The following is an 11,448-nucleotide window of genomic DNA, read 5'->3' as shown; positions in this document are numbered from 1 at the left end:
GGTGTGGTACACAGCCGTCCCTAAGTGTGCTCTGAAATAGAACGTTCCCTCTGGCCTTGTTAGGGATGATGAGGTTAAACATCTCCCGGAGCTACGGACTCTAACCTGGAAGAATCTGTGACCACTTCACTGTGGCCACTGGGGGATGCCACAGAACCACGTAGACTATACGAGTAATCAGGGTGTCGCTAAGTCATTCTCTGGGAGGTGCGAGGGGAAATAACCACATAGTGAGCTTTGTGACTCTGCCTTTTATTCTCACAGGCAAGGATTCATGGGAACCAACATCGGGGTCTACCCTGAGCTGAGCTCAGTGCCGAGGTGACTCTCGTCCTGAAGACGGCTGTGGCAGCCTGAATTTGGAGAGGTCCAGGTTCAGGTCCAGGAAGGTGTATGTGTTGTAGTCATGGTGCTGCAGGTTCTTGTAGGTGGTGGTGTCAGTCGGCTCGGGCTCTGTGGAGAAAGGTGACAAGACAGCTGTCAGACACACAAATCTGTCTGGGGCGCTTAGGAAGCAGAAGTCTCCACACTACCAGTTTATAGTGTGTGAGCTTTCTAACTAGCAGACAGGAGACCTTGAGAGCCCTGCATCTTCAAGGGCAATGTAAAAGAGTCACCTGAAGTGCATGCCGAACCTTATGGCTGAGCAGAATCACAAAGCACACGGAGGCAGTGCCATTGTAAAAACGCTAACCTTTCCCGAGATTGTGGCACAGGCCTGCCAGGAGACTCTCTGCTTTTTGTTGTTGTTGTTAATAAGATGGCAGAGTCTAACCTCTCAGATAGGGGACAGGACAAGGCTGCTTCGTTTCTTATACAGGATCGGAGCACCTTGCCCGTCCTTTTTGTATTTTTAAGCCCTGGGTTCACACTGTGCATTTGGAAGGATCTGGAATTACAGATGGACACAGGAGAGAAATCACATTCTTTTGGATGTCTGTCTGTGATAGAAATAAGCATGTGCAGATATGAGAAAAACCTGAGTGTTACAATATTGGTGAAAATGGGCACACAAACCCAGAAAGAGCTGTAGCTTTGCCATTTTAACTTTTTGAAAATTGTTACCTTCCAAACCATAGGAAAAAAAATAGTAATTTCTCCTTTTATCTTAAATGAGAAAAAATTAAATCTATGTACCTAAGTAATTGAAAATCTTAAAACTCAAAGCATGGGACTAAAGCAAAAGGACGGGCTCTTCTGCAACTCAAATGCAACAAGGCAGGAGACAAGCAATGCAGCGTAGCCGCAAGGCAAGTCTGTGCGGATATCTTCCTGGATCCCTGGGAATCGTGAGGCTTCCTGCCTCAGTTCTACTCACACTGCACGACACAGAAACAAACACCCCACCAACTTAAATACATGGTTCGCTATTCCAAATCCAAAAGCTGTTTCTCTTCATTTAATTTCAAGAAAGGAAGGAAGGAAGGAAGGAAGGAAGGAAGGCAGGCAAGCAAGCAGGAAGGACAAAAGGATGGCATCTTCTCTTCCTCGGTGAGCTGACAATCTTCAGTGTGTGGAAGGTATACCTTCAAAGCCACGGAGTACACAGTTATGGCAGGGCCGGTGAAAACTGATGGGAGCTGGGTGGGTTATAAACTCTATCAATAAGAGCCCACCTGTAAGCAAGGAGCTTTGGGCATGGACACTTTGTGAGCCTCAGCTGCCAGCAAAGAGGGCTAGGGATGGAGGGGAGGCAAGTTTTTGTTTCTGCAGTGTTGGAAACTGAGCCCAGGACCTTACTCACTGGTTAAGCCCCATATTAAGCTACATCGGCAGCCCTGTGAGTTAACCTAGAAATCCCCATGCCTGTGCTTCCGTGCTAGGTTTAAGATCTCTAGTTGAGATCAGGTCTGAAAACTGGAACGGGGTCGGAAAGGCAGGTCCCGAGGTCTTAGAAGTCAGGCGTGCACTGGTACATGGTTAACTAGTGAAGGAGGAGAAATGTTAAAGGAAGAAAACATAAATGCTGTAAACATCCCGGAAGAGCGATAGTTAGCACACCATGGTGATGCAAATTAGGTGAGGAGGGGGCGTGGCTGGGAATGACTCGCAGGTGCAGGAAGGCCTCGTTAGCGGCGATGCTGCCATCTTAAGGAGGACTCGGGAACTTCGGATTTTAAATCAAAGAATTCCTGCTTTCTTTTTCTTTTCTTTTTTCTTTTTCTTTTTCTTTTTTGAGACAGGGTTTCTCTATATAGCCCTGGCTGTCCTGGAACTCGCTCTGTAGATCAGGCTAGTCTCGAACTCAGAAATCCACCTGCCTCTGCCTCCCAAGTGCTGGGATTAAAGGTGTGCGCCACCACCGCCCGGCGAGAATTGCTGTTCTTTAGGGAGCTGCTCAGAGAGGTGTCACACATGTGCAAAACCACTTAGTACGATAGGAGTATAGTACCCCTTGAAAAGCCCCTCATTGGAAACTCACAGTAGACGATTATACAGCCCATTGTGCTGGGAAAAGCCCGCAGATGCTGTCCATGGTTACCTGTCTGGTTTGTTATTGTTGTTTTTAAAAAAGATTTATGTATATGAGTACACCATTGCTCTCTTCAGACACACCAGAAGAAGGTATCAGACCCCATTGCAGATGGTTGTGAACTACCATGTGGTTGCTGGGAATTGAACTCTGGAAGATCAGTCAGTGCTTTTAACCACTGAGCCATCTCTCCAGCCTGGTTGCCTGCCTGTTAACACTCCTTCAGTTCACTAAGGTACGGGTCTAGTTCAGTCCACCCGAGGGCTATCACTGCCGTGTGACTGCTGCTCCTGACTTTTGAGAGCACCACAAGATTTGTGCTGCTTTCCACTCAGCTGAGTATTGGGCAAGTTCATGAGCTACATGCGTGGATATCCTCCAAGGTTATGCGTGGTGATTCTAGACTGTCAGTTTTCATAAATTATGCCATCTAAGAAATAGTTAAATGAGGCCAAGTGGTACATGAGAGATGCCAGCACCTGGGAGTCGGAGGCAGGGGGATCAGGATCACAACGCCAGTGTTAGCTACATAGCGAGTTTGAAAACAGCCTGCGCTACCAGAGACACTGTCCAAAAAAAGAAAAAGAAAAAAAAAATACTCCTTTCTAAATACACAGAAACTCAAGAGGGTCTTTAGGATCTATACACCCTAAAGGACAAGGAGAGTCTGAACCAAGGCAAGGTGTACCCTGTGTGTCGGCCGGGGCTTCCTGGGGTAGGACTGCATCAGTGGGTGGGGCTTCGACTGCCACCTGGAACCTCCCCTCCAGATGTGGTCTGGCACTCTCTTCAACAGTATCTTTCTCCTGAACAGGAAGTGTCTTCGAATAGCTCACTGGTTTCTGATCTTCCAAGACCTCCTGGACCTGGGAGCCTCCTTCTGGCACCTGCTTCTCTGCGCTTTCTTTTCTGAGCAGGGGAGAAGAGGTCTTCCATCCGGGCTCTGGCACTTTTGGTTCCGGATATCTAGCTCCCTTCCTGGGGGCAACGGCTGGCGGATGTTCTGCACTGGCCTCTTGTATTTGCGTTGTGGGCACTGGCCCACTAGTGGGCTGTGTGGGTACTCTGACTTTCCCGTGGCTGGGTAAGATTCCTTCAGCTTCACATGGCTTTGCGCTTTCCTTTCCTGTCTTGTCTGGTCTCGGTTTCCCCCGTTGGTGTTCTTCCTTCACGTTTTGCTCCAACATCTCACTGGACTGTGGCCTGGATGTCACGGGCTTGGACCTGGCTTCTTTGCTGTCTTCTACAGGCTTGGTCCATTTCTTCTTAGGCTGCAGGGTCTTCTCTGGGTAGGTGACATCTGTGGGTGGCTTTTGGACCTTGGCCTTCTCTTTTGCAGAAACTGTGATTTTAGGGGCTCCAGTCGTCAAGGGCCGGGAGGCCTCCGGTTTGGAAGACCCTGCCTTGCCTTTGCTTGCCACTCGGGGAGCACGGTCTGAGTCATGTTCCTCCCCATCAGAATCTGAATCTGAGGAGCTGGATGAGGAAGATGAAGATGAATCGTTTGTCACTTTCTGCACGTGCCCCTGAGCCTTTGAGTCAGAACCCCGTGCTTGGGGTGGAGGCATAACTTTCTGAGGAAACGCTACCAAAGTCTTTCTTGACAAATGCTTCGGAAGCCCTTCATCTGTGGGCAGCAGGCTGCCGCCAGGGTGCGGGCCTGCCACAGCCCCACCTGTGTTCTCCACTGATGGGTAAGAACTGGGTGGAGGTGAGTTTTTGGACAGTGCCGCTGCTGTGTGCGCGGTTAGGAGCTTGCCCCTCTCCTCTGCTCCCACATCTGGGAAACGGCATAAAGAGGAACATTTGTTATTTAAAGAACAACTCAAAGCCACAGACATTTCATTGCGTACCAGCATGTTGTGTTATAACGCTGTCAAGGTAACACAGGTTCCGGGAACCTCCCCGTGCGCCGGGACAGCATTAGGAGTGAGCAGACTTGCCTCTGAGTGCAACCTTCAAGGAGGGACTTTCTCACCAACAAGAGCCGTAACTGACTCCATTTCTCACACGCATTGCTTCCCAGAGGACATCTTAAATGACCCCACTCAGATTTACATCAGGCCAACTCTAATGCAGACGGCAGATGCTTTCCCTTGGCTACGCAGGTTTTACAGGTGTATGGTGTCTTGAAGCGCTAACACCACTGGAATATTAACAAGTTCAGGGTTTGCCCTTCCTGAGCAAAGCATCAGAAGTCTAGACAAGAGTGCCTGGTGCATCCGGTGAGACGTGAGACAAGTCAGTAGGACGGAGGGAGTGGCAATAGCTTTTCTTGTAAAGCTGCCCTAAAAAGGAAGAAAAGCCCTCAAAAATCACAGGTCACGTGGGGACTTCTTCAGCCAAGAAAACAAGTTTTACAAAACCCAAAAGTCTAAAATAATTTAATACCACATATATCACTGGAGACAGATGTTAAACTGCAGAAACAACAACAGCAGAAAGCCCAACAGAATAAATTCTAACCAAAAAAAACCCTTACATTTCATAGTCATTTATGAAAGAGCGAAATAAAAAAAAAAAATCACGGTAGAGCTAATTTCGTTGAGTCTTCTCAGTTGTCAATCTTTCTTTATTTCTTTTTTTTTTTTTTTTTCGAGACAGGGTTTCTCTGTGCAGCCCTGGCTCTCCTGGAACTCACTCTGTAGACCAGGCTGGCCTCGAACTCAGAAATCCGCCTGCCTCTGCCTCCCGAGTGCTGGGATTAAAGGCGTGCGCCACCACGCCCGGCTCGTTGTCAATCTTTCTAACCATACAGATCAGAAGGAAAACACAGGACGAGTTGTAAATGGTTAATTACCATCTGAGCCGAAGTGGGACCAAACATTCTCCAGATGAGCAGATGTACAATCCTTAAGACAGGGGTACGTGCCGGGCAGTGGTGGCGCGCGTGGTTGCTTGGAATTGAACTCATGATCTCTGGAAGATCAGTCAGTGCTCTTAACCACTGAGCCATCTCTCCAGCCTCCCCCCCCCCCCCCCCCACTGTCTACACCACCACTGGTATTTCTCTGAGCTGGACTCTTGCAAATAGGAGATAGCCTGAGGGTTGGGGTGTGGTTACCCTGGCCAGGTGCTAGCTCAGTACACACAAGGCCCTCAGCTCCAACCCAGCCCTGCATTAAAGCTGGTGTGGTGGCCCATGACTGTGATCCTGGCATTCTAGAGGGGGTAGAGGCAGGAAGGAGGCTCTTAAGTTCAAGGTCACCCTTAGCCACACAGCAAGTCTAAAGCTAGCCTGGGCTACATAAGGCTCTATCTCAAAATTAAAATGAATAAATAAAGCTCTCAGGGGCTGGCAAGATGGCTCAGTGGGTAAGAGCACTGACTGCTCTTCCAAAGGTCCGGAGTTCAAATTCCAGCAACCACATGGTGGCTCACAACCACCCGTAATGAGAGCTTACGCCCTCTTCTGGTGTGTCTGGAGACAGCTACAGTGTACTTATGTATAACAATAAATAAATCTAAAAAAAGAAAAAAAAAAACAAAAACTCTCAGATGGCTACTTTGAATATCAAAATGATGGACTGGCTCTTCCAAGATATGCTGGATCCAGGGCTTTGGGCATACCAGGCAAGCCACCACTGAGCACTACCGTAGTGCTTGGGAACTTAGAAGGTTGTAATGAGTTGCAAAGCTGTTATCAGGACTGAGTTATAGCTTAGTGATATAGTGTGTGCTGGGCATATGCAAGGTCCTTGGTTCAACAGCCTTCCCCCAACACACACACACACGCAATAAAAACTTACATTGTAGATTATTTACGTACTAAAACAGAAAGAACATTCCAGACAGGCAGACTAGTCTTTCAAGGAGACTTCACAGTATTTTGAAATGAGAAGGCCTGACAGTTCATCTTCTCATTGATTACTGGAAGAATTCCAGGAAAAGGCTAACAGAGAAGGAGCGGGTTTTGCTTTTGATGGAGGGGGGTCAGTTTCTGTCCTGCCCTCATCTTCAAGTCTCAGTTGCTACCACTAACCGGCATCCACAGTAAGTCTGAATTCACCCCCCCCCCCACCATGGTGTAGGTCATAAAAGGTAACTGTGGCCTCCAGGAAGCACTTGGTGTGTGGACACAGGATGTTGCATCTGCTCACAGCCTGGCTTTCTTTAACAAACAGCCTACCCCAGACTCCTGCAGCCTCCTCTCAGAGCACAGAAAGGGACCATGGCAGCCTACACACAACCAAGTCTACGAATACTATCTAACAGCGCTAACCGGTTCTCCCTGTGGCAGTGCCATCTCCTCTCAAGACACAACTCAAATTCCTGATTCTCTGGCTGAAAATGGAGAACACAGTCTTCAAGCTTTTGGTCAAAGAAACAAAGGCTACCGTGCAGTGGTTGGACAGGAAAGACAGCTCGGTGTGTAAGAACAGGTATTGCTCTTGCAGAGGACCTCAGTTCAGTTCCCTGCACCCACGCTGGGTGGCTCACAGTAGATTCAATGCCCGCTTCTGCCCTTTATGGGCACTGTACTCATGTATGCATAGCCACACAATGACATAGACACATACCCAAATAAATAAATAAATAAATAAAGTGTAGAAATGATAAAACAAATTGGCAACCCAATGGTTTATGAAACTAACCCAGGAAACAAAGCTCTCTCACAAAGGTACTTTAAACATGCTGGAGAAGTGATATTGCTCAGATTGATTTCTTTCTTTCTTTCTTTCTTTTTGGTTTTTCGAGACAGGGTTTCTCTGTAGCCCTGGCTGTCCTGGAACTCACTTTGTAGACCAGGCTGGCCTGGAACTCAGAAATCTGCCTGCCTCTGCCTCCCGAGTGCTGGGATTAAAGGCGTGCGCCACCACGCCCGGCTAGATCACTCAGATTTCATAGGCTTGGGATTATACATTTGTAAAAAAATAACTAAAAAATTCAGAAGAATCCAGATTCCCCCCCACACTCCCCCCCAGAAGTAAGACAGTAATACTACATGGGCCAGAATGCCAAAGTTGAAGGCAAACCTCTCTGGCATGACGTGACACTTCAGCTCCTCAATACTAAGAGGTGTGCAGGGTAATGTGTAAGACATGTTCACACCATGCTCCTTACACACACACACACACACACACACACACACACACACACCGTGGCTCTGGTTAATATGTCTAACTTCTACTTCCGGCAAAACTACACACTTTTAAACCTGGGCTGGAACCTAAATGGAGAACCAACTTTGGCTTTATAGTCTTTATAAGAGCTACCCCAAAGCAAGGTGTGATGGCCCATACTTGTAGCCCCCCTCGCCCCACCCCACAGCACGCCAGAGGATTGGAGTTCAAGCCCAACCTATACTACATGACAGAATCTGGGGAAGAAGCAAAACAAAACAAAACAAAACAAAACAAACTGACAGAAAGCAACGTGCAAACTGCTCAGCCAGTATCTTATAGACCTGTACAATGTGCTCTGGTGACAGGATTCAACAAACAGCAAGGAAACCCAGGCATGTCTCCATGAAGGGCCTGTGGGAGCATCCTGGTACCAACATGGAGTGGCAGCTTTCCTGGGGAAGGAAGCTTGTGCTAAGATATTGGAGCCTCCAGAGTAGGACAGAAAATATTGCCCCGGAGGGTGGGTCCTAACCCACTCCCAGTGGCTGGGGATTAAGAGCAGATGTAGAGAGACCCAGGGGCTCCCAAAGCCACTCTAATTGAGATGGTTTCTAATCCTTGGCACTTCAAGGGAAAACACAGGCCCATATGTGGCTAAATTTAGGAGTGTGAGCTCGTACAGAAAGTATTTTACATTAGAATATACAAGTGTAATATGCACAGAACAACTTATTATTTCTGAAGACCATATTCTACCCTGAAGTAAAATGCCATTCACAAAGTGGATGAGCATGCACTTGGAGTGTGCGTGCACACACCACAGCTTCTACAGCCCCGTAGCACCCAGGGAGGTGGCAAAGCTGCAGGCTCAGATGGCTGCAGAGGGCCAGGAGCTTCCTGGGAATCCAAGGCTAACTCCCGGGCCAGGTCACCCTTCGAAAACCTTCCCAGGATGACAGCACTTCTATCCACACAGACCCCTGTTCTTATATAGTAGGCTCTTGGGTCCTAAAACCCATGTAGTCTACAATCATGTGTCTAGAAGATAAGATTTGGGCTGGAGAGATGGCTCAGCGGTTGAGAGCACTGACTGCTCTTCCAAAGGTCCTGAGTTTGATTCCCAGCAACCTCATGGTAGCTCACAACCATCTGTAATGGGAATCCAATGCCCTCTTTGGGTGTGTCTGAAAACAGCTACAGTGTACGCATATACATAAAATAAATCTTAAAAAAAAAAAAAAAGCACCGGGTGTGGTGGCGCACGCCTTTAATCCCAGCACTCGGGAGGCAGACGCAGGTGGATTTCTGAGTTCGAGGCCAGCCTGATCTACAGAGTGAGTTCCAGGACAGCCAGGGCTACACAGAGAAACCCTGTCTCAAGAAAAAAAAAGAAAAAGAAAAACCAAAATAAATAAATAAATAAAATAAAGTCTATGCCATATATGGTACACAACTTAGTTACATTCGTAAAAATGAAGGCCTCTTTCCTTGCTTCCTTCTTCTTCTTCTTTTTTTAAAAGATTTAATTTATTTTATGTATATGATGAGTACACTGTTGCTGTCTTCAGACACACCAGAAGAGGGCATCAGATCCCACTACTGATGATTGTGAGCCATTATGTGATTGCTGGGATTTGAAGACAACTGCAATGTACTCATATACATAAAATGAATAAATAAATCTTAAAAAAAAAAAAAAACTTAAATTCAATGGACCCAATACACAAACCATAAAAAACAAGCAAGGCATAGGAAATAAAATTATCCTCAGAGGAGAAGCATTAAAAATGCACTGCATTTCATCTTGCCTGGCATGAGGCCATCCTACGCTGGCATTCAGAGAGAGGAACAAGTGACAGAAATCAAAATGATTTTGAAGAGAGCTGGACACCAGCTGGGTCCTAGCTGCGTGCAGCACAGGAGAAGTGCTCGTTCCTAATTCCCTCCCCGAGGTCATGATGGCCCCCAAATGGTGAGGGGGCACACCAGGAAAACTTCACCAGAGTCTTGGGGAGTCAGGAAAAACCAAAAACCAGGGACGGGAAGGTAGGGTGGGGTCTCCCTATTTCACGATAAATAGCGTGTGTTCCTGAGGGCCTTGGAAATGCCAGCGCCCTTCTGTTCTCCCTGCTGGGTTGGCCATTTAGGAAGCACTACTCCATATCTAGAGCTAACATAGAGTCAAAGCCTTTGTATTACCAGTGAGGTCCAATCTTCCATCTCACTGTGAGCTGAAGTCTTAGGTTATGCGTCTGGCCCACCTCACTTCATGCTACTGACTTTTCGTTCTTTGCCTCCCCCACACCCCCGAGATCATATTTAACATCTCACCTTTGAGCACACTTTGTGTCTTGGGATGTAGCTCTTTCTCCTTTGCACTCTTCTCTGACTCTGTAGACAGCCTCACTACAGAAACCAGTTCTCCCGGGAACACCCTTGCCTCCAGGAGCACAGCCTGGGGAGAGCAGACAAGCAAAGATACTCACTTCGATAACAGCCATTACAATGTATTATATATTCATATTCACATGGCACACTTATTACAATGGTCATAACATATGGGAATTATGAATGCTCTGACAAATACCCCAAAAGCTGCAAGAAAAATATACCCCAAGTTCCAGGAAAATCACTATTAGCATCTGGGTAAATGAAAACAACTTTATTTCCCTAATCTTTGCAGAAATTTCCCAAAATAGGCACTTGGAAAGTTTTTATTAAAAATAAAGACTTTGCCAGCTTCGTTATACAAAGCTTCAGGATATCTTGGAGAAGAGCCTGGTTCTATGTTCTGCAGAAACCTGGGGCTCAGGGGTTGGGAGGATGGGAGACAGATGCTTCTGAGAAAAGCTCTTGCTGTCACGTGTCCTGCAAAGCCTCAGTTAGACAGACCTGTGTTGGGGGGAGGGGGGGAGCCTGTGTTAGCATGGGGGAGGGGGGAGGGAAGTGCTGGCCTCTGGATGGCAGCCATCATGCCGGCTGTAACACTCAGGCCTGGATCCTGGATGCAAGGCCCAGTTGGCTCTCAGCCCAAGACTCCTGGGTCTTAATACAGGGCAGCCAGTTTACTCTACTGGCTATTTTGTTACTTTACAAAATACTATGTTTCTTTTTGCAAAATTATCTCCCTACAGTTAGTAAAGTTGCAGAAACACTATCTACTAGTAAATAGGATGTAGATAATTGCTTCAGAAGTGTTACAATTTGAGAAGAATCTTATTGTAATTCAGCCGGCAACCGCTAAGGTATGTGTTAGATCCTAGGATGCTTCATGCTAGGGAGGGGGTTGGGGGGTGGAGCAAAAGAACCGGAAAACTTCTATTTATACTGATGATTCTCCGTGTGTGTACAAATTATGTGTACCGATACACGCTGGAAAAAAATCGCTGGGAGCAATATACCTGAAGGAATAATTAAACAGTGCCCATTTGACGACGGGAGCCCTCTGTCACCTGTATTTTATATTGCTGTGAGCATTTCCTGCTTTGGGGCCAGTTCAATGACAGCTCTTGACAAGCAAGCGCAGGGCCCTAGGTTCCATCCACCGAACCCAACCCAAACAAAACCCAATACTAGTTTTGCAGAGAAAGCCAGGTTTCGTTTTAAAAACAGCCTCAGTGACTCGGTTTCACTCCTGCAGAGAAAACCCTTCTGTCCGGGTCAGGTGAGCACAGGCCCTAGGACCCCTCTCCGCACCGGGCCCACGGGTGCAGTTAAGGGTCAGGCTAAGGGCCCGGTATGTCCCGCCCGTTAGCCCTTTACCTTCAGCGCCCGGATCCGTCCTCCCCGCAGGAGGAGAGAGACCGCCATGGCACAAATGCCAAGAGCGGAGGTCGCACTTAGGTACGTGACCTACTTGTGCACACGCACCACCCCAGGCTCCGCCCCGCGTCCACGTTCACCAATCGC

The 11,448-nt window shown here is 47.5% G+C and overlaps 1 protein-coding gene across 2 annotated transcripts; it reads right to left on the bottom strand.

The window, feature by feature from the left end:
• Positions 1-236: 236 nt before the first annotated feature.
• Ndufv3 (NADH:ubiquinone oxidoreductase core subunit V3) lies at positions 237-11,448 on the bottom strand. 2 transcript variants are annotated; one of them, NM_030087.2, is made up of 4 exons: positions 11,302-11,448; positions 9,871-9,994; positions 3,162-4,253; positions 237-453 (listed from the first exon to the last, which is right to left on the bottom strand). In NM_030087.2, the coding sequence occupies exons 1-4, from the start codon at positions 11,347-11,349 to the stop codon at positions 311-313; spliced, it is 1,407 nt and encodes a 468-aa protein (NP_084363.2). In that variant the 5' UTR covers positions 11,350-11,448; the 3' UTR covers positions 237-310. The 2 variants fall into 2 exon arrangements, with proteins under 2 accessions (NP_084363.2, NP_001077360.1); NM_001083891.1 differs by lacking the exon at positions 3,162-4,253.

Source organism: Mus musculus, chromosome 17 (genome assembly GCF_000001635.26).
Source record: "Mus musculus strain C57BL/6J chromosome 17, GRCm38.p6 C57BL/6J".
In the NCBI taxonomy this organism is placed as follows: domain Eukaryota; kingdom Metazoa; phylum Chordata; class Mammalia; order Rodentia; family Muridae; genus Mus; species Mus musculus.
This window is presented reverse-complemented; position numbering and strand designations above follow the sequence as displayed.